The sequence below is a fragment of the Phocoena sinus genome, chromosome 9, assembly GCF_008692025.1.
Source record: "Phocoena sinus isolate mPhoSin1 chromosome 9, mPhoSin1.pri, whole genome shotgun sequence".
Lineage (NCBI taxonomy): Eukaryota > Metazoa > Chordata > Mammalia > Artiodactyla > Phocoenidae > Phocoena > Phocoena sinus.
The window spans coordinates 8,663,649-8,690,462 of NC_045771.1; the positions used below are offsets into that span (position 1 = coordinate 8,663,649).

At 38.1% G+C, this 26,814-nt stretch overlaps 1 protein-coding gene across 1 annotated transcript in view; it reads right to left on the reverse strand.

The window, feature by feature from the left end:
- CNTNAP2 (contactin associated protein 2) overlaps positions 1 to 26,814 on the reverse strand; it is a 2,098,245-nt gene that overhangs the window by 1,153,285 nt on the left and 918,146 nt on the right. The window contains exons 8-9 of the mRNA XM_032643309.1: positions 26,079 to 26,222; positions 21,935 to 22,199 (exon numbers count right to left, since the gene is read on the reverse strand). Of these exons, the coding sequence (XP_032499200.1) occupies positions 21,935 to 22,199; positions 26,079 to 26,222 (409 nt within the window). The remainder of the gene's footprint in view (positions 1 to 21,934; positions 22,200 to 26,078; positions 26,223 to 26,814) is intronic.

Consider the following 26,814-nt stretch of genomic DNA (forward strand, 5'->3'; position numbering starts at 1 on the left):
TGGACTGTAGGTCTTAATATGTAATGAACCCCCATTACCTTTCCTCTTTTACTACTCTCCTGTCACTCACCTTTCTAGAAACGTAGAAAGAAATCGCTTCACACATTTTAGGCATGCTCCTATCTTTTGGGTCTTGGCTTTTCTTTCTGCCTGGGATGCTCTTCCCCAACATATCCACTTGGATCGCTCCCTCACCTGTTGGAAGTTCTTTTATCACCTTTACTATGAGGCATATGCTGATCTATTTGATACTGTTACGTGCCTAACCCGCCTGCTCTCCAAGTAACACGCCAGATCCCTTTTATCCTACATCTTCCTTTGCCATAGTGTTTTTCACTTATTTTCTAACATACTACATAATCTCTGTATATTTTATTTATATATTACAATTATAAGTTAGTCTTCTACCACAATTTAAGCTCCATTGATCAGAAGTCTTCGTTTTGTTCTCTGATTTATACCAGGTATGAACACAATAAGCTTGGCATTCAGTAAATATTCAATAAATATTTGTTAAGTGAATGTAGAAATTTATGTAACTCCCTGACAAGTCTCTGCATTCCTTAAACAATTTCCTCCTGTTCTATGGGGGAAATAGCAATGTGCCTATTTACTTTACGCTTTTAATCCCTAAAACTCTTCCCTCAGCCAACTGGATTGGGAAAGTATGCCAAAGCTCCATTAAATCCAAAGCTCCACTAAATCCAAATATTATCCTATATATTTGGTATACCCTTCCCTGACCCCCATTAATTTGACATAATCTCCTGTTCCTAATTTGAAAAACCAACATGGACCAGTGGAAAAAAGTCCAGGAATGAACATCAGAAGACTCTCTGCTCTGGGTCATGTTACCACATAGCTGTGTAACCCTGGGCTGAACTTTTTTTTATTAACATCTTTATTAGAGTATAGTTTCTTTACAATGGTGTGTCAGTTTCTGCTTTATAACAAAGTGAATCAGTTATACACATACATATGTTCCCATATCTCTTTCCTCTTGTGTCTCCCTCCCTCACACCTTCCCTATCCCAGCCCTCTAGGTGGTCACAAAGCACCCAGCTGATCTCCCCGTGCTATGCGGCTGCTTCCCACTAGCTATTTTACATTTGGTAGTGTATATATGTCCATTCCACTCTCTCTCACTTTGTCCCAGCTTACCCTTTCCCCTCCCCGTATCCTCAAGTCCATTCTCTAGTAGGTCTGCATCTCTATTCCCGTCTTGCGCCTAGGTTCTTCTGATCATTTTCTTTTTTTTTTTTTTTTTTTTTTAGATTCCATATATATGTGTTAGTATACAGTATTTGTTTTTCTCTTTCTGACTTACTTCACTCTGTATGACAGTCTCTAGGTCCATCCACCTCACTACAAATAACTCAGTTTCATTCCTTTTTATGGCTAATATTCCATTGTATATATGTACCACATCTTCTTTATCCGTTCATCTGCTGATGGACACTTAGGTTGCTTCCATTTCCTGGCTATTGTAAATAGAACTGCAACGAACATTTTGGTACATGAGTTTTTTGTGTGTGTGTGGTACGTGGGCCTCTCACTGTGGTGGCCTCTCCCATTGTGGGGCACAGGCTCCAGACACGCAGGCTCAGCGGCCATGGCTCACGGGCCCAGCCGCTCCGCGGCATGTGGGATCTTCCCGGACTGGGGCACAAACCCATGTCCCCCGCATCGGCTGGCGGACTCTCAACCACTGTGCCACCAGGGAAGCCCTACATGACTCTTTTTGAATTATGGTTTTCTCAGGGTATATGCCCAGTAGTGGGATTGCTGGGTCATATGGTAGTTCTATTTTTAGTTTTCTAAGGAACCTCCATACTGTTCTCCATAGTGGCTGTATCAGTTTACATTCCCACCAATAGTGCTAGAGGGTTCCCTTTTCTCCACACCCTCTCTAGCATTTACTGTCGTAGATTTTTTGATGATGGCCATTCTGACCGGTGTGAGATGATATCTCACTGTAGCTTTGATTTGCATTTCTCTAATGATTAATGATGTTGAGCATTCTTTCATGTGTTTGTTGGCAATCTGTATATCTTCTTTGGAGAAATGTCTATTTAGGTCTTCTGCCCATCTCTGGATTGGGTTGTTTTGTTTTTGATATTGAGCTGCATGAGCTGCTTGTAAATATTGGAGATTAATCCTTTGTCAGTTGCTTCATTTGCAAATATTTTCTCCCATTCTGAGGGTTGTCTTTTCGTCTTGTTTATGGTTTCCTTTGCTGTGCAAAAGCTTTGAAGTTTCATTAGGTCCCATTTGTTTATTTTTGTTTTTATTTCCATTTCTCTAGGAGGTGGGTCAAAAAGGATCTTGCTGTGATTTATGTCATAGAGTGTTCTGCCTATGTTTTCCTCTAAGAGTTTGATTGTGTCTGGCCTTACATTTAGGTCTTTAATCCATTTTGAGTTTACTTTTGTGTATGGTGTTAGGGAGTGTTCTAATTTCATTCTTTTACATGTAGCTGTTCAGTTTTCCCAGCACCACTTATTGAAGAGGCTGTCTTTTCTCCACTGTATATTCTTTTACCATTGCCATCAGGTAGGAGTAAACCTACCTGATGAGACAAAAGACCTGTATGCAGAAAATTATAAGACACTGATGAAAGAAATTAAAGATGATACCAACAGATGTTCTTGGATTGGAAGATTCAACACTGTGAAAATGACAATACTACCCAAAGCAATCTACAGATTCAATGCAATCCCTATCAAACTACCACTGGCATTTTTCACAGAACTAGAACAAAAAATTTCACAATTTGTATGGAAACAGAAAAGACCCCGAATAGCCAAAGCAATCTTGAGAAAGAAAAACGGAGCTGGAGGAATCAGGCTCCCTGACTTCAGATTATACTACAAAGCTACAGTAATGAAGACAGTGTGGTACTGGCACAAAAACAGAAGTATAGATCAATGGAACAGGATAGAAAGCCCAGAGATAAACCCACGCATATATGGTCACCTTATCTTTGATAAAGGAGGCTGGGCTGAACTCTTAACATCTGAGCCTGCTTCCTCATGTTTTTAATGAACCAGTGGTACAATCTGATCTGTAAAATTTCTTTGGATTCTACTGTAATATGACTGTAATTATAATTTAAGCACAATGTTTATAGTGTATATTTATGTAAAATGCACACCTTATAAACTGGTGTTGTTTTACCACTAATTAAATCTCATATTGTTTTTAACATCATATAGATAGGTCAGAAGTCCATTTATTTACTTTTTATCTCCTCAACTATAAGTTATTGGAGATACTGATTCTGTCCTCTTTGTTTCCACACTACCGGGACTAAGTAACAATAACATAACAGTAGCACAGCCTAATATTTATAAGAGCCAGAGACCCTTCTAACCATTTCACATTTAATTCTCAAGGCCAGCTTGAGAGGTAGATACTATTATCATCTTCATCAGACCATTTTACAAACTAAGAACCTGTGACCCAGAGAATTTAAGTAGTTGATGGATACTGAACATAACGGTAGATTTGAACCCTGGCATTCAGGTTCTAGAGTTCAAGTTCTTGATCACAACACACTGCTCCTTATCTAACTCTCAGTACATATCAATTATTTAGGTAAGAGGAAGGCAGAGATCAGAACAAATGAATAAGTAGGTACCTTTTTGATTATAAAATGTTTGAATTTGAATAGATTAATATCTGGTTTCCTGAAGGAGAGTTCATCTCCTGTGTACACAAGTCAATATTGCTGCTACAGAATGTTTCTGCTGGGTACTGGCAGCTGCAACGTTGTCTTGATCACTAAATTCGAGATACATATTTGGGGGCATAAGGTATGATGCTTCTTTACCATTTCCCATTGGCAAAGTTCAGGGTAACACGGCTCTTCCATGGCTGCATCAGGGAAGAGAAATTTGGATGCATAACTACATCCAAAAATCAACATTAACAAGAGAGGCTTCCCAAAGACAGTTCCATTTCCAAATTAGTATGTGGAAGCCAAAGGAAGACCCTGCTGTTCTTTCCAGCTCTGCGCTCTGGTAGCGACCATTCAGCAGCAGTGAAAACATACTGGAGCAACGTGTTAGAAAAAAAAAAAAAACGATCCCTGAGAAGAATCATTGTTTTTTTCTGGATTTGCAAACAAAACAGACTACCAAGTACATGCCAACTGAAAGTTATGTTTTATATGTGCATTTTTGTTACCCTTTAGAAACTGCTTTCCGTAAAATTATTGGCAAAGAAACAAAACAATTATATTCATGCAGGAGAAACTGAAGAGTGGAAATACTAAACTTAGGCCACGAAAATAGACATTTGCCTGAATACCCTGACAAGATATAACTATTTGATGTATCTGTATTGAGAGAAGTTATTTCAAGGGATCAGTTGAAAAGTATATTTTATATTCGATTATATTTGGTTGTTATTATACAACAGCCTGCATGCTAGATATATACTGACTTTACTATCAATTGTCTGCCCATTTCTCACTTTTTTTCTTACTGCCTAACCTTATGAAACAGTAACTCTAATCCTACTCACTATTTTCCTTTCACCGGTTTCCTCTTATTTATCCTTTGATTTACTTGGTATCTCAACATTTTCCCTGGCTTTTGGAATACCTGCCACTTTTTTATTGTTTTTGTTTGTTTGTTTACTAGCATGGGGTACTAGAAAGTGCATGGGCTTAGGGAGAGAACCAAATTCATTGCAAGTACTAACTCTGCCACTTTAGAACTTAGAGAATGGGTATAATCTTTATAAGCTTTGGCTTTCTCCTTATAAAAGGACAATGGCCATTTCAGGATTTGTTGTGATGATCATTTGAGGTAGAATATATCAAGTCCCCAATATCTGTCACAGAGTGCCCCTTAGTATGCTAGCTCTGTTCTTTCTAATTGTTGTTTTTCATGAAACAACATTGCCTTGATTGATATTCTATTCCTTTTGCAGTCCTTAGAGTTCTTTCCAGGGTTTATCTCCGATCTCCTTCAACAGTCATTCCAAATAGATTCATCTTCCTTAAGATACAATCTTATTATGCATCTATTTTAAACTATTTTTGTAAACTTTCACCATTTTGAGTATACTTATTGTGACTTCTCATTGGAGATGGCAAGAAGCGGGTTGAACAAGGAGTGGACAGTACTAATACTATAATAAGAGACAAATACACATATGTGTATAGATTATAATAAAAGCTATAAAGGAAATAAACAAAACTATATGGTAAAGAGTAATAAGTATTAAATTTAGACTCACATATAAAAGATAATAAAAGCGTCAAGCTGGGATAGGAAAAACCTAAAGTACAAAGACCCTACAAATTTAGAGAACTTGACTATTCAAGCAATGTAAATATAGGGCAAGAAGGAAGAGCTGAGTTTGGAGAGGTAGGTAGAAGCCAGATCATGGGAGGTGTAATAAGTTATGGTAAGAAGTTAGGGTTGAAACTCATTGAAGGATTTTTTCTCAGGGAGTGCCATGATCTGATTTTTAAATGATCTCCCTGGCTACTATGTGGATAACCAAGTAGATAGATAGAAAGATAGAAAGATAGATAGATAGATAGATGTAATAGATTATAGAGTGGGTTTATACACAGGGCACTCTTTATATCCTCAGTGCTTTAGCACATACTTGGTACCCAATGTGTATTAATGAATGAGTCAGGAAATAACGTGTGTGAGTACGTGAGATTGTGTGTGTGTGTATGTGCATCTATGTGTATGTATGTAGATAAGACTGAAATCACATACTTGAGTGGATTTTTATGGAAAACTGTGACTTTTCCCCTCTTACTTTATAATTTCTCTATTTTATGATTCTCACAGAGTGGTATGTGAATTTTTTGTGGAGATCAAAGACCAGAGTAATAAAGGGACTTCTGGGGAGATAAAGGTAGCAAAGAGAAGGCTGGCCTCTCTGCTGTCAACAGTCCCACACTTAGGAGCTGAAAACAGCAAGGAGGAGCCCGTGATGAGAAGGACAAACTTCTACACTGACTCCTCAGAGAAGTGCCGGATAATTCCTCTGTCAGAGGAAGCTGAACGCTGGTGGGAGAAAGGCGTCCACTGCTCGCTCTCTTCCTTGCTGAATCCTACCTTCACTTATCCCTCTTTTGTCTCTCAGCTTATACCTCTAAGGAATACGTTTTGAAAACTAATAGATTCCAGTTAAGGCTCATTTCCACTCTAAAATTCTCTTTCTCTTACCTTTATTATAGTTCATTTTTTTCCTAACACTTGAATCTAATATTGACAATCGATTATTTTGACCATGTAGATAAATGCCTACTGCCTAATGCCAAACTCACACATAGACACATAATTTATGTCTGTGCCTGCTACTGATAAAAATGAGAGGAACATGTTATAGTGAACAAAGCACTAGAGAGTACACATATTTAGAAAAATAGAGTTTAGAGCTTGTATAAAGCAAGGGTACAAATAATAAAGCATGGTTTAGAATAGCACAGAAGAGTATTTACCAGGAGAACAATCTCATTGTATGATTAGTTCTGACCATCCTAGAGAAGAATCAACAATGTCTCTTCATTGTTAGAAGTGCAAAAACTTCACAAAGAAAGCAAAAGTAAAATGGAAGGGCTTCCCTGGTGGCACAGTGGTTGAGAGTCCGCCTGCCAATGCAGGGGACATGGGTTCGTGCCCCGGTCCGGGAAGATCCCACGTGCTGCGGAGCGGCTGGACCCGTGAGCCATGGCTGCTGAGCCTGCGCGTCCGGAGCCTGTGCTCCGCAACGGGAGAGGCCACAGCAGTGAGAGGCCTGCGTACCGCAAAAAAAAAAAAAGTAAAATGGAAGGTGTCTAGGATGTTTTCAAAGCACATATATACTGGGAAAGGGGGAAAAAAAGGAGGAAGATCAAAACAGCATAGAGCAAAATGATAAAGAAAAGAAAAACTGAATGGTCCTAAAAGGAACCTCAGGAATCAGCTTATTTACTAGAGAAGACAACGGAAGTCCACACACGGAGGGGAGGTGAGCCTGGATTCCTCCCTTACGGGCACTGGGCTTTGGGAGTGTAACAGGAGAGACCTCTCAACTTGGGCACTATTGACTTTTGGGGCCAAATACATCCTTGTTTGGCAGGGAGGAAGGTTATTTAACAGTATCTTTGGATATTTAACAGTATCTTTGTCCTCCATCCTCTGGGTGCCAGTAGTGTATGCCCACGTGCACGCACACACCCATCCCCCAATTTGTGACAACCAAAAATGTCTCCAGATATTGCCAAATATCCCCTGGAGTCAAAATCACACCCAGTTCAACACCAGTGCTTTAGAAGTTCTGTCCCTTAAGATTTCTTCTCCCCACCTCCCTGCATTAATATCCATGGTTTCATTAAGGGGAAAATAGGGAACCAGAAAAGCTAGGAACTGTTATTATTATTATTTTGGTAAATGCTCCAATGTGTGAGAAAAGGGAATGGAAGGAAGCAAGCACTTTAGAAAAGTTCAGGAAGAGCTATAATTCTGACTTTAATGTCATATCATCTTACTGATTAAATCTATTCTATTCTAAACCATTCAAACATGGCAAATGGAGACATCATAGCACTCAATTAGAAATAGAATTAGTGAATTTTAAGGTTTTTAACTTCATTAAAGATTGAAGTTTTTAAAGAGCATACACACCTACACATTCACACACCTATCAGCTGCATTCATTACTGGAGACTCACTCATTCACAGCAACAGAGCTCACAATCTGTATTTTTTTCCCCAAGAGTGATGCCCATTGGCTGTTCTATGTAATAAATTACACTGTGTATTACAGAACTGCTCCAGGCAGCCAATAATACATAAAGATATAGAACACCCTCTTTTTCTTTAAGTTTCCTAAGGGAAATATTTCTTACAGAGACTATCAAGGGTTTTATTTCCCTCATCAAGCTTTTAATGAGCGAACCATTTGTTAGGTATGCCTGCGGTGCCGATTACCCTGCATGAAACAGAATACATAGCTCTTTGGTTAGAAAAGGTTAGAAGTGTACCTGCCAATGCATCTACATGGACAACCCAGATTTCACATTTTCCTCTGTCGCATTGAATTATAAAGAATACAGAAAAAGATAGAGAATTTGTTAGCTCTGTTCTTCCCATCGTAGTGAATAAAGTGTGCTAGAAGGGCAGCAAGTATGCGCCATATGGTCCTATGTGAACCTAGGAAAAATAGTTGCCTGTTCTGGGATTGGGCTGGAAGGATGGTGGAGGTGCTGTTTATTCCTCCACGTCATGTATAGTGTCTCCTATGAAGTTACTCTGAAGTTTAGGTTTTATTAAGTTATCCAGTAGAGAAAGGGTTATTGACTGGAGTTACCAAGCAGAAGTCAGAGACAACACAATTTGATCACCCAAGACATCATTTCCCTTGACAAAGAAAGTCAGACTAGGCTCCTACAGCAAATGGAAAGTCGTTTTAAGTAAGTGTAGAACTGACTGGAGATCAGGGGCCTTAAGTAGAAGGTTGAAAAAACATTGATTTCCTTATTTTTCCCTGGCATTATCATGTCAAATGCATTCCTAAGACTGGAGAATAGAGCTAAATTAATTTTAATCACGCACGTTTCTACCTTTTTGTATTCTATGTGGAAATAATAAATTCAAAGGGAATATGACCAATTTCAATGTTTTACTTCACGTCACGCTCCTGAGAATACATTTTTCGGCAAACGCGTAGATATACTTTTATTTTATTCATATAAGAGTTTACCCAGTACAGCTCTAGGCTTCAATACGCTAAAAAACAACTCTTCCTGCTATAAAAGTATCACATCAAAATTCAGGTCCTGATCAATTTCACACACATTAGCCTCCTACAGTTAAGCAATTATTTCCTTGAGATACTTGCTACCCTCGTTTCACAACGAATTTGGTTCATATAAATTGATGAAGACAACAGAATTATAAAGTTACATTTATAACATCTTGGTATCAGTTCATTAAAAAAATCAATCAACTGGATATTGGGAAACATGCCACGTATAAGACTGTGCTCAGCTCAGAGATAGAAGTAAGAACAGGATTTCTGTCCTCTGAAAGCTTTAGGAGATTAAGCCTTTTCAACCAAGGTAGTCAAACATCTGAACTACATAATATACGATTTCAAACTAGTGAAAACAATAAAAGTAGCTTAAAATTTTAGAAGCATTTGAGGTCACTATGGGATGAGTGTTCAGGCTTTTGTGGAAAACACATGGGACTTCATCTTAAAAACTGAGGGCTTCATGGAAGATTTTTCCAATGAGAATATGATGACACAGTGGAAGCACTCACTTTGGAATTTTCATCAGGAGGGGATGTATGGAGTGGACTTGTGGAGAGGTGGGAAGCAGAGAGAAGAACCAGGACACTGCCACTGCCCAAGTGTAGCTCCAACAAAAAAGCAAAGATGAAAATATTGATCACCTGTTCTCTGCCAAGTGTTGTGATAAATTCTAGGAATCCAGAGATGAGTGAGACGTGAGAGTGGAGGAGTTTACAATTTAAGACGGAACAAAGAACGATTGTTATTATCCAAGATATGGGGTGCCATATATACCAGAGGATGGTAGATTATTCTCTGGGGTTTGAGAGAGGAAGTGATACTAAGTTATTACTAAATGTTACGAAACTGAATCTTGAAGGATGAGTAGGAGTTTGCTGGGGTAGCATTTAGAGGATGGGATTCTTGGCAGAGAGTGGAAAGTAGTCAGAGTTTATGGTGTAAAGCAGGAAAAATGACCCCAAATAACTCCAGCTGGGCTCAGTTTGGGCATACTCATGAAATTAGGACTTATAGGTAATGGAGAAAATATCAAAGTATTTTCCTTGCATTTTAGAAATATAAACTTGGATAATGTGAGAGAGAGAAATGAGAGACAATAGGGAGAGTATGAAAAAGGCTCCTGGGAGAATCCCAATGAGACATGATCAGGACATCACTGGTATGAGGTGCTGCATTCAACAAATATTGCAGGTGTGTCGTATTCAACAATGCCTGATCCTCGGTGAATGAAAGCCAGTGCGTTGAGTTCATATGAGAGGCTGTGTAGTAGAATGGCCCAAAGTGCTAACTTCAGACTCAGATATTTTCTGGACTCTTTTTCAAACTCTTCTAACTACTAGCTGGAGTGGTCTAGGTGAGTTATGCTATCACTATGCCTCTGTTTCTTCGTCTGTTTAATGCAGATGATAATAGCCTTTATACCGAGGAGTTATTGAATTCAATGATTTAATACTTTGTGCACATTATCTTTGTTTAAACAGTGACTGAAATACAGAAAGACCTCAATCAGTATTAGCCACTGGGAAATCTGGCTCCAGAGATATATGCTTATAACTGCTATGCCATAAAAATAGGACAGTGATGGAAAAGAAACACTCATTCTGGCAAGTAAGATGGCCTTTATTATCTTTTTAAAAGATGGCTTTTTGAACTAGGAAAAGGAACAGATGGAGAAAGCACTTCCAAAGAACTGGGGGCACTTGCTAAATCATTACGTGTGCCAGGCAAAGATGAAGAACAAAATTTGAATTTTCTAAAGGTTTTGAACTTGGATACTACAAGAACGATTTTACCATTGATATAAGTTAGAAAGAAGGTTTCACAATTGTACCTAACTCACAAGTCAACTGAAGCCTTAAGCAAGTTAGTTAATTGTGTAGGACTTAGCACAGTGACAGGCACGGTGTAAGCGTTCGGTAGCCATTAGCCAGCATCACAGTCATCACTGCAATCCCAGGAGTAGACGAGAGACACATCTGGATGACCCTGGAGTCTCAGTTCTTCCAGACTTTCAGTTCCATAGCAGAGCTGGATCAGCAGATCTGAGTCAGCACAGCAGAGAAGCAGACTGACAGCAGCCACTGGGCTCCAGGGGGCCTCCCTTTTCTAATAAGGCAGCTTGTTTTGACTCCTTCCCCCATCATGACATAAAGCATTAAAAGTGAAGGCTCTGGGCTTCCCTGGTGGCGCAGTGGTTGAGAATCTGCCTGCTAATGCAGGGGACACGGGTTCAAGCCCTGGTCTGGGAGGATCCCACGTGCCGCGGAGCAGCTGGGCCTGTGAGCCACAACTGTTGAGCCTGCGCGTCTGGAGCCTGTGCTCCGCAACAAGAGAGGCCGTGATAGTGAGAGCCCCGCGCACCGCGATGAAGAGTGGCCCCCGCTTGCCACAACTAGAGAAAGCCCTCGCACGGAAACAAAGACCCAACACAGCCAAAAATAAAAATAAAGAAAGAAAGAAGGCTCAACATTTAAAAAAAAAAAAAAAAAGTGAAGGCTCCTCCCTACTGGAATCTTGGCTATGGTGTCAGCCAACCGTCTATGCCCAGTCAAAGCTAAGAACTTGAGGCCCTGTTTGTATCAGTACTTTACTACTTCTCTGCTTCTAGTTCTCCCCACATCCCTCAATAAACTGTGTCATATCTGTACGCCAAGAAGCAGTAGGCATTTGATGAAGGAGGGAGGTGGAGATTTGGCATAGGTCTGCACAGGAACTGAAAGAGGCATTTCAGGTTGGGAGATGGTTGAAACTCATGTCCAAAGGGGTAGGTGATATTTATAGGCAATAGTGGGTTGCAGTCTAGACTCAAGTCAGCAATGTCAGGATTAAAGATAAAATAACAGGGAATTTGAATGAGGGGGAGGAAGACTGCTGGGAAATCAGAGGTGAGCAGTACTCCAGGATCCCGGCAGGGCACTGGCAGCATGGTGAAATGTCTAGGGATAGCAAAATCTCAGCCTGTGGACAGAGGTTCAGCAACAGGGATTCGATCTCTGAAATGATCCCAGAAAAACTAGAGGTGCTAGAAGAATGACTGGCAGATCGGCAGCATCTTTCAGAAAATATCAGATGCTAATAAGTGCTACAGCAAAGACCTAGGCAGCACATTCCTTGTAAAAATTAGATCTTAAGGAGTGAGAGAAAAAAGGCAGTGCCTGGAGAAGAAAGGGGACTCAGAAATAACTATAGGAATTCAGTTATCAAAATTAGGGTCTGTGCTTAGGTTAGAAAGGCCTCAAGGGAAATGTGTCAGAATAAAATAAATCGTAAAATTGAATTACGATCAAAGATGCGTCCATACACACAATTATTTCCTGATACAATGTTACCAGAGGTAATACTTTCTAAGCAGTATTGTATGGCTTCCCGACAAATTTTCTTGTTAAGAGCTTTTATAAACAAAGGAAAGAGACTTAAGAAATACTTGTGGTAAACATCTCAGAGAGCATCCAGAGGAATCATTCTTTAGGCTGATCCCAAATTAATTTCAGAGGTTCCCAAGTAGCTCTCCAGAATCAGCAGGAAACCTCTCCCGGAGAGACTCATTTCCACAACTAATTATAATGAAGTCGTAGATAACCCAATGAGCCTAAATTCTCATTGCTCAAATTGCTTAAATTCATCAACGAAAAAGAAAGGAAGATGATAGTCCAATGGTACTATTTCACAGTCGGAGTTTCCTGGTTGAGTTAATTACCCAGGGTAACTCTCATCGTGAGGGTTTGGGGGAGAGGTTCCAATTCAATGAGTTTGCATTATTTCAGATTACGAAGGTAAACCTCTGAATCTTCTATGCCAACACTCTTTATCTTGTTAACTATTTAAAACAAAAGTATATACTCAATGGTAAAAATATCTATGATGTGACAGTTAATTTCATGTGTCAACCTGACTTGGCCACAGGGTGCCCAGATGATTGGTTCAACATTATTCTGGTGTGTGTTTGTGAAGGTGTTTCTGGGTGAAAGTTACACTTGAATCTTAGCCTTAGTAAAGCAGAATGATCTCCCAGACGTGGGTGAGCCTCATCCAATATGCTGAAGGCCTGAATGGAACTAAAAGGCAGAGTAACAGGGAATTCCTGCTCTCTGCCTGGTGGTCTTCAAGCTGGGACACGGGTCTTTTCCTGCCTTCAGACTCAGGCTGAAACACTGGTGTTCCTTTGGTCTTGAGCCTGCCAGCTTTCAGATTAGATCTCATGCCATCAGTTTTCCTGGTTCTCAGGCCGTTGGACTTGCAGTGAAATTACACCATGGGGTGTCCTGGGTTTCCAGCTTTTGACCTCTCGGCCTCCAGAATTGTGTAAGCCCATCCTTTCTAACAAATCTCTTCCTCTCTCTCTATACATCCTATTGGTTTTCACTGGAGAACCCTGACTAATACGGTTGACTTATCATCTATTATATAAATCTATATTGCTTAAATGTACCAATCACTCATCTGTCAGAGAAGTTTCAGTTCTTAAACTCATATGAAGCATAAAGTCAATGCATCCGTATATTAAGTTTGGGACTCCTGAGCTGTGTCCTTTGCTGTTCTTGCATAATTCACTTTTATTCTCCTAGTTTGTAGTAGTGATGTCTGATTTTTTTTCTCTTTGATTAGTTCATTTGTACAGTAAACTAAAGCTATTAAAACATGACCCGGTCCCTATTGGGAGTTTTTAACCTCCATTTTATCCACCTAAGTTTACTAAATTTCATCCTCTCCTTGCAACTTTTAAAAATTATTATACATACACACAATCATGTTATATTCATCTTGCCTGAAAAAGGCAAGGAATATTTTAAAAGGCCCCCATACCTTGTAGAAGCTAGAGTGGGTATGGTATCCTGCTGTGAGATTATAAATTTAAATGTCCCCTTTGCTTCCTAAAGAATAAGTCAATACATCATATCACAAAATGTTCCCCCCAGTCTCTTTTTTCTTTCATGTTGGAATATAATGCTTCTATTGATGTGGAAATGCACCAGCATGCAATGAAGTATAATTGAAGGTAGATTTCCACTCGGCTGGCATGATGATAGCACAGCCGCTTTGGGAACTGAAATATAATAAAAAGTCAGGTGACGCTACCCAAGAGCAACACACTGTTTCACTCAGATGCTTTTTACTTGGTACCATGTGACTCTTACAGCAAGTCTATTTGTGAATTTGGGAGAATAAAATCAGCAATCTGTGTTGTAGGTATATCCAAGGTTATCTATATTTATATCTGTAGATCTGTATCTGTAGCTCTATGTGCATCTCACTTTTGGCTGTTGCTAAACAAGAGGAGCTGTGCTATCCTAGCACCCATCTATGCTCCTAATTAAAATGGTCACGATGCTCCATGAATCAGCCTTCCTCAGGCTCCATCTCCCCTAAGAATCCAAAGCCATGTTTTGTTCTCAGAATTCTAAAATGATGCATTTCTGAGTTTTCCTTGAACACTTTGGATATCTAGAAGACCATCAAAAAGTAAAAACTTATAAAATCAATTTTTAGATACTTTTTTGGTAGAAGTATATGTAGACTACTTGGAAATAGAGAGATTTGTATCCATTGATTCACTATTAAGAGAGAAAAATAAAATCTGTTTTTCCCTGATAGCTAGCAACAGTTTTAAGGGAAAATGCCTTTATATATGAATTCATCTAGCTCCCCCTCCCTTCCTCCCTCCCTCCCTTGATTTATCTTGAAAAAAAAATAAAGGTTTAAAATTAGTTATGTATATTTTCAAATAAAAGCTCATAGACCCAACGTAAAATGTTCCATTTGTTATGTAAATGCCATTAAGGAAATTAAGTTGAAGCCCATTGTTTAAGGACACACTTTTAAAAAACTGATGTTATATATATGCTTCTGTTTAAGTAGGGAAACTAGACTTTTTAAATCGATATAACCTACTCTATGTCATTTCCATTCATAATGTTGTTAAGCATTATACTTTTTAGGAATATCATTTCACCCTCAATTATTTATGCTTGGTGTTTGTTTTGGAAATTTTGGATATTATGGAAAATGTATTAAGAAATTAGTAATGGACTGACAACCTACCAGTTAGAGATAATTAATTAGCATTATTCAGATTTTATTTCATTCAGATCTCTTTTCTAACTATCTATATATTTACAATAATATTGGGGTCATTATATAAATTTTTGTAAACACTTATTTACTGTATTATATTTTCCAATGGTATTAAATATTTTTGAGAAACATGATTTCTCATAACATAATAGTATTCCACATAAGGATAAGGATATACTCTTTAAAATCACCTTTTCATTTAAAATATTTACTTGTTTTCAATTACTGTAAAACAAAGTATTTGACAAATGTGAAGTAATGCCTAAACATTATTATTATTATTTTTTGTGGTACGCGGGCCTCTCACTGTTGTGGCCTCTCCCGTTGCGGAGCACAGGCTCCGGATGCGCAGGCTCCGCAGCATGTGGGATCTTCCCGGACCGGGGCACGAACCCGTGTCCCCTGCATTGGCAGGCAGACTCTCAACCACTGCGCCACCAGGGAAGCCCCTACTTATTTTTTGAGTTACAGAAATTTAAGAAATCTAGAAAATTATCTGCAGTTTGAAATCACAGAGCTGAAAATCAATTCTCAATAAATAATTAAAACATAAAAAATAGTATTATAAACTAAACCAGTTTTTCTTATGTGAGGAAAAAGAAATCTCATGATGCAAGTTATCACTGAACTTTGAAATTGGTGTGAATTAATTCTTTCAAGTATTAACATATTAACTACTTTTTCAAACGTTCATAAAATCAAGAGAGGAGATATCCTAATTGCTTAGGATAGACAGTGCCAGGAGTAGTCCCAGGGAAATAAATTTGCTGAGACTGAACTGGGAACTTGCCAGTATCTGCCAGCAAGTTCCCCAGCTACACACAAAGCCAAGAAAATGTCTACTCCTTAGGCTATGGTCTGAATGTGTGTGTCCCCCAAAATTCACACGTTGAAATTTTAATGCCCAGTATGGTATTAGTAGGTGGGGCCTTTGGTAGGTGCTAGGTCATGAGGGTGGAGCCTTCATGAATGGGATTCGTGTTCTTATGAAGAAGACCTCACAGGCTCCCTCACCCCTTCCACCATGTGAGGACACAGCAAGAAGTCTGCAACCAGGAAGAGGACCCTCACCAGAGCTCAAACGGGCTGGCACCCTGATCTCAGGCTTCCAGCCTCCAGAACTCTGAGAAATAAGTGTGTGTATATGAGCCATGAAGTCTGTGGTATTTGATTATGGCAGCTTGATTGGACTAAGATAACTTCCCTTAAAGCACCCAAATGGAAGTTTATCAAAGGTTTACAAAGGAAATTGTACTACAAAACAGAAATAAAAAGAGACCCCGGAAAGATTCCCATTGGAGACAGAAATACAAAGATGATGTTTGCTGAGTACAGGTTTCTGAAGCAGTGTGGATGCTGAGAAGTCATTCTATAATTGAAGCAATGTCTAGATGAACAGAATGAGGAGGTTTGAATAATTCAGCTTAGCAAACAGTTGATTTAGGAGGAAGGCATATTCTGAATGGCTCTTCTAAAAGGCTTTGTTTACGTGGACAGAAATTGATTTTTTTTTCCCAATAGGTGAGAAAGGTCGTTAACAAAAATCACTTTCCTTCCACCATATAAATGCTGAACCACATTTTATGACCTTACTGATATGCGCAGACAAAAATTTTAGAGTATGATTCTAAACATCTGTCTGTAATTTAGTGGCATAAAACTGAGGCAGTTTGCAATAAAAAACATTTCAAATGGTAGGCAGGTTTTGTGTGTGTGTGTGTGTGTGTGTGCTTTGTTTTTTGTTGTTTGGCTATGTATCAGACAGTAATACACATGGACATTTTTTTACTACTATTACAATATTATAATATTGTTCCTGGAAGATACATTTAGTTTCCTAATATGGATTCATGGAGTACATACCCTCAGGCAATTAGAACTTTAAAAAATTCCAACTTTCCAAATAAGAAGACCAATCTGTAGGTCAGTGTTTTCCCAATTATGGGTTGCAGCTTCTTTTTAGGTCATGAAATCATTTAGTGGGTCATGGTGATTTTTTTTTAATGGAAAAGAAAAAAGTTAGAAAATATCCAAATTATGAGAGCACATGGTAAATTTTATTTCATAAAACTTTGTTTCAGTAGGTATTGAGTATGATATAAAATATTTTCTCACTGTTTTGATCAAAATCATTTGAACTTGGAGGATGTTATGCTAAATGAAATAGACAAAAAAGACAAATATTGTATGACCTCACTTATATGTAGAATCTTAAAAGACTAGAAGTCATATAGAATCAAAGAGTAGAATGGTGGTCGCCAGGGGCTTGTTGAATATTGGTCAAAGAGTACCAACTTTCACAGTCAGGAGGTGAAAAAGTTCTAGGGTATCTAATGCACAGCATGGTGATTATAGTTAACAATACTGCATAATATACTTAAATACAAAATAAGAGAGATCTTAAGTGTCCTCACCACACGCACAAAAGATAACTATGTGAGGTGATACATGTATTAATTAACTTGTTTGTGGTAATCCTGTCACAATGTACATGTATATTAAAACATCACATTGTACATCTTTAAAACAGCCACACTGTACAACCTAAATATATACAGTTTTAATTTGTCAATCACACCTCAATAAAGCTAGAAACAATTCAGGTGTACAAAATCATCTCTAGGTCCACCTTTCCCAGGGTAGTAGATATGAAAGTTAAAATGAAAATTATTCTCAGAGCGAACAGATGTTATCCATTTGACCCTTTCAGCATTTTTTTTTCTTTTTAGCACTTATTCCTAGTTAAAGGTAATGCATAAATATATATTCACCAGTCAGTGACCTCTGTTCTAAATAGAAATAAATGTAGTGGAATGTTTTATGAAAGTTGATGTTGCAACTTGGAAAATATTTTCACAGAGAGATAACCCACTCTGCAAATTCAAGGTTACTCAGAGTTTGACTAATTTTTACAAGTCATAGTCAATAACTAATGAGACTTAAAAATTAATCACAACCTAGAGGGAAAAAATGCGAGAGGGTGAATAATATATTGAATAGTCGCTAACTTATCGAATTTATTTTGAATTCATCACCAAAGAACAATATTTTCCAAGATGGCTTTTCAACCAAATGGCTTACCTTCATCCTGGACTACAGAACTTATTATTTAGAAGTAGCACACACGTGTGTGTGTGTGTGAACAACATGTTATCGGTGTTTTATTCTTCTAGATTTTCGTTATCTCCTACATTTTTGCAACCAAGCTATTTCAAAAAAGAAGTAAAATAGGACTTTCATTCTTCAGTGCTCATGCTGTTGATAAGAATAGGGTAGATATAGTTTTCAGTGTATAAGACTTTCACCTCCAAGGTAAAGGAAATTGAAGATGATTCAAAGAGATGGAAAGATATCCCATGCTCTTGGACTGGAAGAATATTGTTAAAATGGCCAAACTACCCAAAGCAATCCACAGATATAACGTGATCCCTATCAAATTAACCATGACATTTTTTTCACAAAACTAGAACAATAATCCTAAAATTTATTCGGAAACACAAAAGACCCAGAATTGCCAAAGCAATCCTGAGGGAAAAGAAAAAAGCTGGGGCATAATCCTTCCAGACTTCAGCCAATACTACAAAGCTAAAGTAATCAACACAGCATGGTATTGGCATAAAAACAGATATATAGATCAATGAAATAAACCCAAACACCTACAGTCAATTAATCTTTGACATCGGAGGCAAGAATGTACAATGGAGAAAAGACAGTCTCTTCAGCAAGTGGTGTTGGGAAATCTGGACAGCTGCATGTAAATCAGTGAAGTTAGACTACTTCCTCCCACCATACACAAAAATAAACTCAAAATGGCTTAAAGACTTAAATATAAGACAAGACACCATAAAACTCCAAGAAGAGAGCATAGGCAAAACATTCTCTGACATAAATCATAGCAATATTTTCTTAGATTAGTCTCCCAAGCCAAAAGAAATAAAAGCAAAAATAAACAAATGGGACCTAATCAAACTTATCAGCTTTTGCACAGCAAAGGAAACCATAAACAAAATGAAAAGACAACCTAGGGACTGGGAGAAAATAACTGCAAATGATGCAACCAACAAGGGCTTAGTTTCCAAAATATACAAACAGCTCATACAACTCCATATCAAAAAAACAACCCAATCTAAAAATGGGCAGAAGACCTAAATAGACATTTTTCCAAAGAAGACATACAGAGGGCCAACAGGCACATGAAAAGATGCTCAACATTTCTAATTATTAGAGAAATGCAAATCAAAACAACACCAGTCAGAACAGCCATCATCAAAAAGTCTGCAAACAATGAATGCTGGAGAGGGTGTGGAGAAAATGGAACCCTTCTACACTGTTGGTGGAAATGTAAATTGGTACAGCTACTATGGAAAAGAGTCTTGGAGGTTCCTTGAAAAACTAAAATTTGAAGTACGATATGATCCAGCAATCCCACTTCTGGGCATTTATCTGGAAAAGACAAAAACTCTAATTCCAAAAGATACATGCACCCCAATGTTCATTGCAGCACTATTTACAATAGCTAAGGCATGGAAGCAACCTAAGTGTCCACTGACAGATGAATGGATAAAGAAGATGTGGTACATATATAAAATGGAATAGTACTCATTCATAAAAAAGGATGAAATGATGCCATTTGCAGTAACATGGATGAACCTAGAGATGATCATACTAAGTAAGTCAGAGAAAAGACAAATATCATATGATATCACTTATATGTGGAATCTAAAAAATAATACAAATGAACTTATTTACCAAACAGAAATAGACTCACAGACATAGAAAATAAAATTGTGGTTACCAAAAGGGAAAGGGAGGGGAGGGATAAATGAGGAGTATGGGATTAACAGACACACCATACTACACATAAAATAGCTAAACAGTAAGGATTAACTGTATAGCCCAGGGAACTATATCCAATATCTTGTAACAACCTATAATGGGAAAAGAATCTAAAAAAGAATCTGTATTTGAATCACTTTCTTGTAGACCTGAAGCTAACACAGTATTGTAAATCAACTATACTTCAACAATAAGCGAACAGGGTATATATAACACAGAATGATTTCCCTTTGTTGAACCAAATATTAGTGTGTTCCATGTACGGGAAAAAATGAAAATCTTTGAAACATAAATATCTTCTGTGGACTATATAAGAGTGAGGCTATATAAAATTTGGGGTTTCACATCTGTTCTCCTTAATTTGCACAGATTCTTAGCTAAATTGTCAAAAACATCTGAAGTCTACTTTTATCATATTTAAGCAAATCTATTAAGGTAAATTAGTTATTGCATATTGGATTCCTTTGTTCTTTCTTTTATATTTTAATAAACACAGTTTAAAACAGATGAGAGTATCTTGGAGTCCTAAATTAGACCAGATTAAATTAGTAAATGTCTATTAATCACTATGTTTAAGATCCTATTCTTTTAATTATAATGGTTCCTGTTATGTGGAAAACCACCAAGTGGTTGGGTTTGCTCAGTGAATGCCAGAAGGGAGGTCTTCATCCTTATATTTTTATGTGTTTAAGCATTAGAAAAGAATCATTAAACATAACAGAGTCTAATGGGGAATTTCTCAAATGTGGTAAATAGTTGTATGTGTATTTGTTTTATGTGTTATTCTGGTCTCTCCAGATAATTTCTATTTGTTCTAAATCTCTCCAGGTGGATTTATACTGGGAAGTAGTGATAAAATATGGTGATCAATCATGTTGACTCTGGACATTCAGGGAGAAAGCAAAACTAACAACATAAGAAAGAAAAAGTAAACATCTAGGTATTTCACTATAGCTTTTGATTTCTATAATTCAGAGACATCTGTGACATAATGGTTCCTGTCTTCCTTGACTCCTTTTCAGTAAGAGTCCACAAAGCCAGGCCATACAGAAGCACACAGCCTACTGTATGAAAAGACACCTATCCTTGAGCAGGAGATATTCTGTGTTCAAGGAGCCACAGTGCTGAATTCAAACATTCCTGGAGCACCTCTTACGTTACAGGTGCTGCTGTATATGTGGGGCATGGCCTCTGCCTTCAAGGAGCTGATAGCATAGAAGAGAAATGAGATGGACCAAATCATACAACATGTTAGCAACTGTGTCAGGTGTGTGCATATGGTGTCACGAGTGAATACGGAATATTTAGAAATCAGAGTCCACAGTCACACAGTTGAGACTTCTGTTATGAACTTCCTCTCTTAGTATTTGGTACATCTGTAAGGGGCTCAGGAAACATTCTTTCTCCTTCTGTCTTCCATTTCTAAATAGTTCTTTACTTAAAATAAGTACTTATTTAAACACCTATTGCAAGAAACATCTAGAGAAATTTGGTGATTTTTAAAAATTATTTATCAGTCCCATATCATACATTATTCTCTTTGTTTATGACATCTCACTTTGCAATCTCAGTTTTCTTTGCACCATCATAATCAAGGAATATTCCAAGGTCGCCAAGTTTGTTCAAATAACAACAATATTACCTAAGTCTCAGTTTATCACACCACGACCATGTCAAGTTTAAAAATTACTCTGCTTAGCCAGGCCAGTCTGCCCTCAGTCGATACATATCTCCTGTCATTCCTGTTTGTACTCACCCCCCTTTTTTTCTGACACGTTGTACAAATTTAGCAAGATCACTTTGAGCTTTTGATTCAAGCAGTAGAATATACCTTTAAAGTCATAATTAAATCAATAGTCTTATTACTAATAGTAAAAGCTATCTGAATGCCCATAAAGTCAGAAGATAAACTACTCTTTCTTATGTTAATCAAATAAACATTCTTTGTTTTTAAACATATAACATTAACTTAGAGGAGTATCCACTGCTCTATTCAAAATGAACAAGCATTTGCAAAAAAAAAAAAGGAAGATTTCAGACGGTCTCAACCAACTTTCCTCCTCGCCCACCCTCACCATCTCAGCGAGGTTCTGTTTCCCTCATTCAATCCGCACTCAGCGCAGCTAAGAGAGTACCTCAAAAGTCTGATTCCAAACATAATCACAAGCATGTGACGCCAACACAGCAACAACAGAGCTTAAGCTGTGGAAATCACGATAGTTTCAGGAGCGAACACTGAATAGATTTCACTGACCTGAGGAAATATCTATCTGGCTCATCTTGGTCTGCGTGATGTTGATGTGAACGCTGACTTTGCTGTCAGTGAGGTCAATCTCCACGTTACCCAAATTATCCGCAAAATGACTGAAAAGCAGGAGACCATTGGGGTTCCAAGTCCTGAACTGGAAACTAACCGAAAACAGGTCTTGATGAAGCCGTCCAGGCACCTCCAGGTAACTGGTAGCATTGAAAAAGACAGGTACCGTGTAGGGCTCCACGCACGCGAAACTCAAATTTCCCTGGAAAACAGAAGGGCATGCTTTAAGGAAAGTGTAGAATAAATAAGCATCCATGGAAGACAGTAGACAAAGCGACAGTTTTACAAATTTCAAAGCAGAACTTGAGCCTGTGTGAAATTCTCATGTGCAGCAGTGTGACATGGATGCAGCAATTGGATACCTCGGCATGTCCTTCCTGCTATAGCTAGCAGGGTATGGCAGTTGGCTACCAAGTTGAGGGATTCATACAAACACCATCCATCATGGAATTGAGAGACTGACAGCCTGATGTGATGGGCTGACTATGGAATGGATGTGTCCCTGTGTGGTGGGCTTGGGTGTGGACCACTGGACCTTCTGAAGACAGCAAAGAGCTGCTTTTCCCTCCCCCACAACCGATGCTGTATTAGCCAGGGAGGGAATGCCTTCGTCCTCTTTTGGATGGCCTTGGTCAAATGTTTATTAACATATAAATCTGGTCTCAGTGGGAACTATGATCATTCGGTTGCTATTTATTAAACTATTATGGGGCAAATACTCTTGGGTTTTATCTCAATACCTAATATATACGAATTAACTATTTAGCATCAATATGATTGTGATTATCTCAGATTATTTTGTTATTCAACTCAAAAATCTCATTTAAATTCCCATGAAGGACTTCCCTGGTGGTGCAGTGGTTAAGAATCCGCCTGCCAATGCAGGAGACACGGGTTCGAGCCCTGGTCCAGGAAGATCCCACATGCTGTGGAGCAACTAAGCCCGTGCACCACAACTACTGAGCCTGCGCTCTAGAGCCTGTGAGCCACAACTACTGAGCCTGTGTGCCACAACTACTAAAGCCCGTGCGCCTACAGCCTGTGCTTCGCAACAAGAGAAGCCACTGCAATGAGAAGCCCACGCACTGCAATGCAGAGTAGCCCCCGCTCACGGCAACTAGAGAAAAGCCTGTGTGCAGCAACGAAGACCCAACGCAGCCAAAAATAAAATAAATTTATAAAATAAATAAATTCCCATGAAGTGTGCATATATAACACATTAATGTTTGTGCAAACAGTGACATGAATGTACAAAAGGAAAAGAAAACTCGCAGTAATTAAAGCTTCCTCCTTCCCCTTCACACCCCCTCTATTTGGTACAAGGAAATTTGATTTATTATTCAAATACATTGAGTTTTATATTCTAGTATCTAAGTACCTTCCTTTTAAAGATATGAAAATCTACATATTCTTCCATCTTTTTTTTTTTTTTTTTTTTTTCGGTACGCGAGCCTCTCACTACTGCGGCCCCTCCTGTCGCGGAGCACAGGCTCCGGACGCGCAGGCTCAGCGGCCATGGCTCACGGGCCCAGCCCCTCCGCGGCATATGGGATCTTCTCGGACCGGGGCATGAACCCGCGTCCCCTGCATCGGCAGACGGACTCTCAACCACTGCGCCACCAGGGAAGCCCTTTCCATCTTTTTTTTAACCCACCATATCTTGAGGAATATGATTTGGAGACATTTTCACTTCATTTTTTGTTTGTTTGTTTAACAACACCGCACATTTGTCCCTAGATGCATAGCTCTTCCACTTTAGTACATTAAGCTAGGCTGTCTCTCTGAATTAATATTCAAATGAAATTTGCACTGTGACTTCACAGATGATTATTTTTAAATGCTTACTTTTCCCGGTGAAAAGAACTGGTTGTGCATAATAACTGAGATGTCATAAATGACTGCATGCCTGTGCTGTGGGGATTGTCTCCCCACAAAGTTAAAGGTATTTTCTGAGTAATGGTGCTGACTCTGGATCCACCGTATAATGAGGAAATGGGTGTGTATATGGAGAGGGGTGCAGGATGAGTGCTGAGTCAATTCCACTGAAATATCAGCACCTGACATCTTTGAAAGCAAATTTCCTACGTAAATATTTGCCTCTGTAGAGCTGCTTGCAAATGTCCAGCTTGCCTCTATACTGCCTAAACTTTTAATACATAGGTATATTTTTGTTTAAAAGCCTTTCTTATGTCTGCTCATTATATTTTAACAAACATAATTATAGATAATTCATGCTTTTCTAAATGTCTTTGTTATTCAAGTTAAAATAGCATTTATAAGCACAATATATATTTTGTGGTTAAAGCTGATTTTGGAATGAGTCCCCGGAGTGCAATTCTCTGTAGTTTGGGTACCTAATTAATACATATGAGGACCAACTGGGAGGTTTGGGCAGAAATAACACATTACTTCTTAAAGGTATAAATAATGGAAAAGGTATTATGATGATTTGGACTCTGTACCCTTCTATCTTAAGTAACAATTTCTGAGGAAACAAAAGGACTCTGATGCCATTTTATCCAAAACTTAAAATAGGCTATGTATAAATACTGCTCTAGATAAGAAATAACACAGCCTGGAAAAGAGACCATGACCTCAGGGGTCGGATACTGTGAATCCACAGTCTATGTTTATGGGAAAGTTATTTTTCCAGTTTAAATCTCAGTTTTCATCTACAAAATGTTTATGACAATATCTCCCTTGTAGTATTGTTCTTAGATTACCATAAATGTAACAGGTCTTGTACAGTGCCTTTTGCCTGTACATGGAGCTATTATTATTTTTCTCTACAGTCAATATATCTTATGAGAAAATTTCTCCAAAGTTCAATTTTTAACTATTAGTATAAATTCATCATTATTTTTTATTTTTATTTTTTTTTTCAGTATGCGGGCCTCTCACTGTTGTGGCCTCTCCCGTCACGGAGCACAGACTCCGGACGCGCAGGCTCAGCGGCCATGGCTCACGGGCCCAGCCGCTCCGCGGCACGTGGGATATTCCCGGACCGGGGCACGAACCCGCGCCTCCTGCATCGGCAGGCGGACTCTCAACCACTGCGCCACCAGGGAAGCCCTCATCATTATTTTTAAGAAAGATAATTAGTAAAGAAAAATTTTGCATTAAATTATTATTTTATAGTTTCTTATATCCAGCCTGATCCATTTGTCCAGTAATTTTATGAAAACCCTAGACTCAAGTTTGGGTTAACAAGACCAGAGTCTTCTAGAGCACAGTACAAATACTCATTATATTATCCACTCCCACTGGCTCCCAAATATATGGATCTCTGGATTCCCAGGCTCTTCTCAATTACATTTTGGGCTTAAAGAAACTCCTGCTCTTGCAGAGCCATAAGGAACCCATACCAGATTTTTAAGTTGATGTCTTGTAGTGATCCTATATGGTGTCGTAGGAACGCAAGTGTGCTAGCATGTTCTTTGATTTCTACTCTCCTTCTTGAAATAGTTCAACCTGGAAACACTCACACCAGAGTCAGAGAAGACCACTGTGAGCTTCTGGGTCACAGATTTCACTATCCAATCTAATCAATCTTTATTTAATTGCATAATATTTGGTATGTTTAGCTTTGACAAGAAGTTTATTTCTTTACATATTTGAGTGAATTAACTTTGGAAACATGGAAGTAAATATAATAAAGTTCCTGGTTTTAAAACTTTTAAAATATTGAATTACATCATAATCAAGACATGCAGAGCTATATATGATGTGACATTTGGAAACATGAGGCTGCCGATTTAAGGGCTGCTGAAAGGCTGTGATGAGGTATGCCTGTTCCTCTGCCATGGGGAATCCAGAAACACTGGGGCTGAAATTCTGGGCCCCATCTGAATCAAACTTATTGTCTATTTCTGGTTAATTTAACTCAAAAACTGGTATCTATTCTCAGAGTAAATTCAATATCTCCATATCTTCAGGTAACTCTAAAGTTAGTTTTATATGGTTGAACTCACCACAAGCCTGATGATAAATGCTGTGATGCTGTTGTTTATTAACAGTCCAGACACAATAAAATTTCTTTGATTTTTCTATGAACCAATATTTTGGGGGTGAAAAACCTTACCACATTTGAGGGTTCTAGTTTCTTCCTTCTTGCGAGATCAGTTATGTTGATGCCATTGTAGTTAATGTTTTCCATGCAGCCTTTGAAATTCTTTCTACTGCTGGAACTTGGCTTACCGGAGAAAGGTATGCCTCCAAAGGTTATCTTTGAAAAAAAAAGACAAAATGTCAACATTCATACTGTATTCAACTTAAAAAACAAAACAAAACATTTACAATAAATTAGACAAAACTACTATTAGATCCAAGGTCAGTTATCTTTATCTCAACCAATATATACAGACATTTTTTTCTGCCTCCAAAGTCTGTTGCATATTAAATTATGTTGTTATTGAAGTATATGCTAATTATCATTAATTCTGAAAATTAGATTGTAACTTGAACAAGAAAATAGCAACAACCCCTAGCATTTTAATACACAGAAGACAGCTTATCAATTTTCCTAGGACTGTTTTAAAAGATTTTACACAGCAAGTATCTTTTATTAAGTAATATTAAGAATACATTTTTATGCTTATCATTCAAAAATATACTATCAATAAATGCTTCTAGCCATTATGAAATAACCAGCATTAATATATTAAGTTTATAAAACTTCAGGCAAAAGCAAGGAAAATTGTATTCAGCCTATTTAGACATTATAGTCTAATGACCATTAGAGTAAAAAATTCATTGGTCTTATTTGAATGCAGAAAATAGTTCCAAAAGTCTAATTGCAACATTGATTAGGAACATCT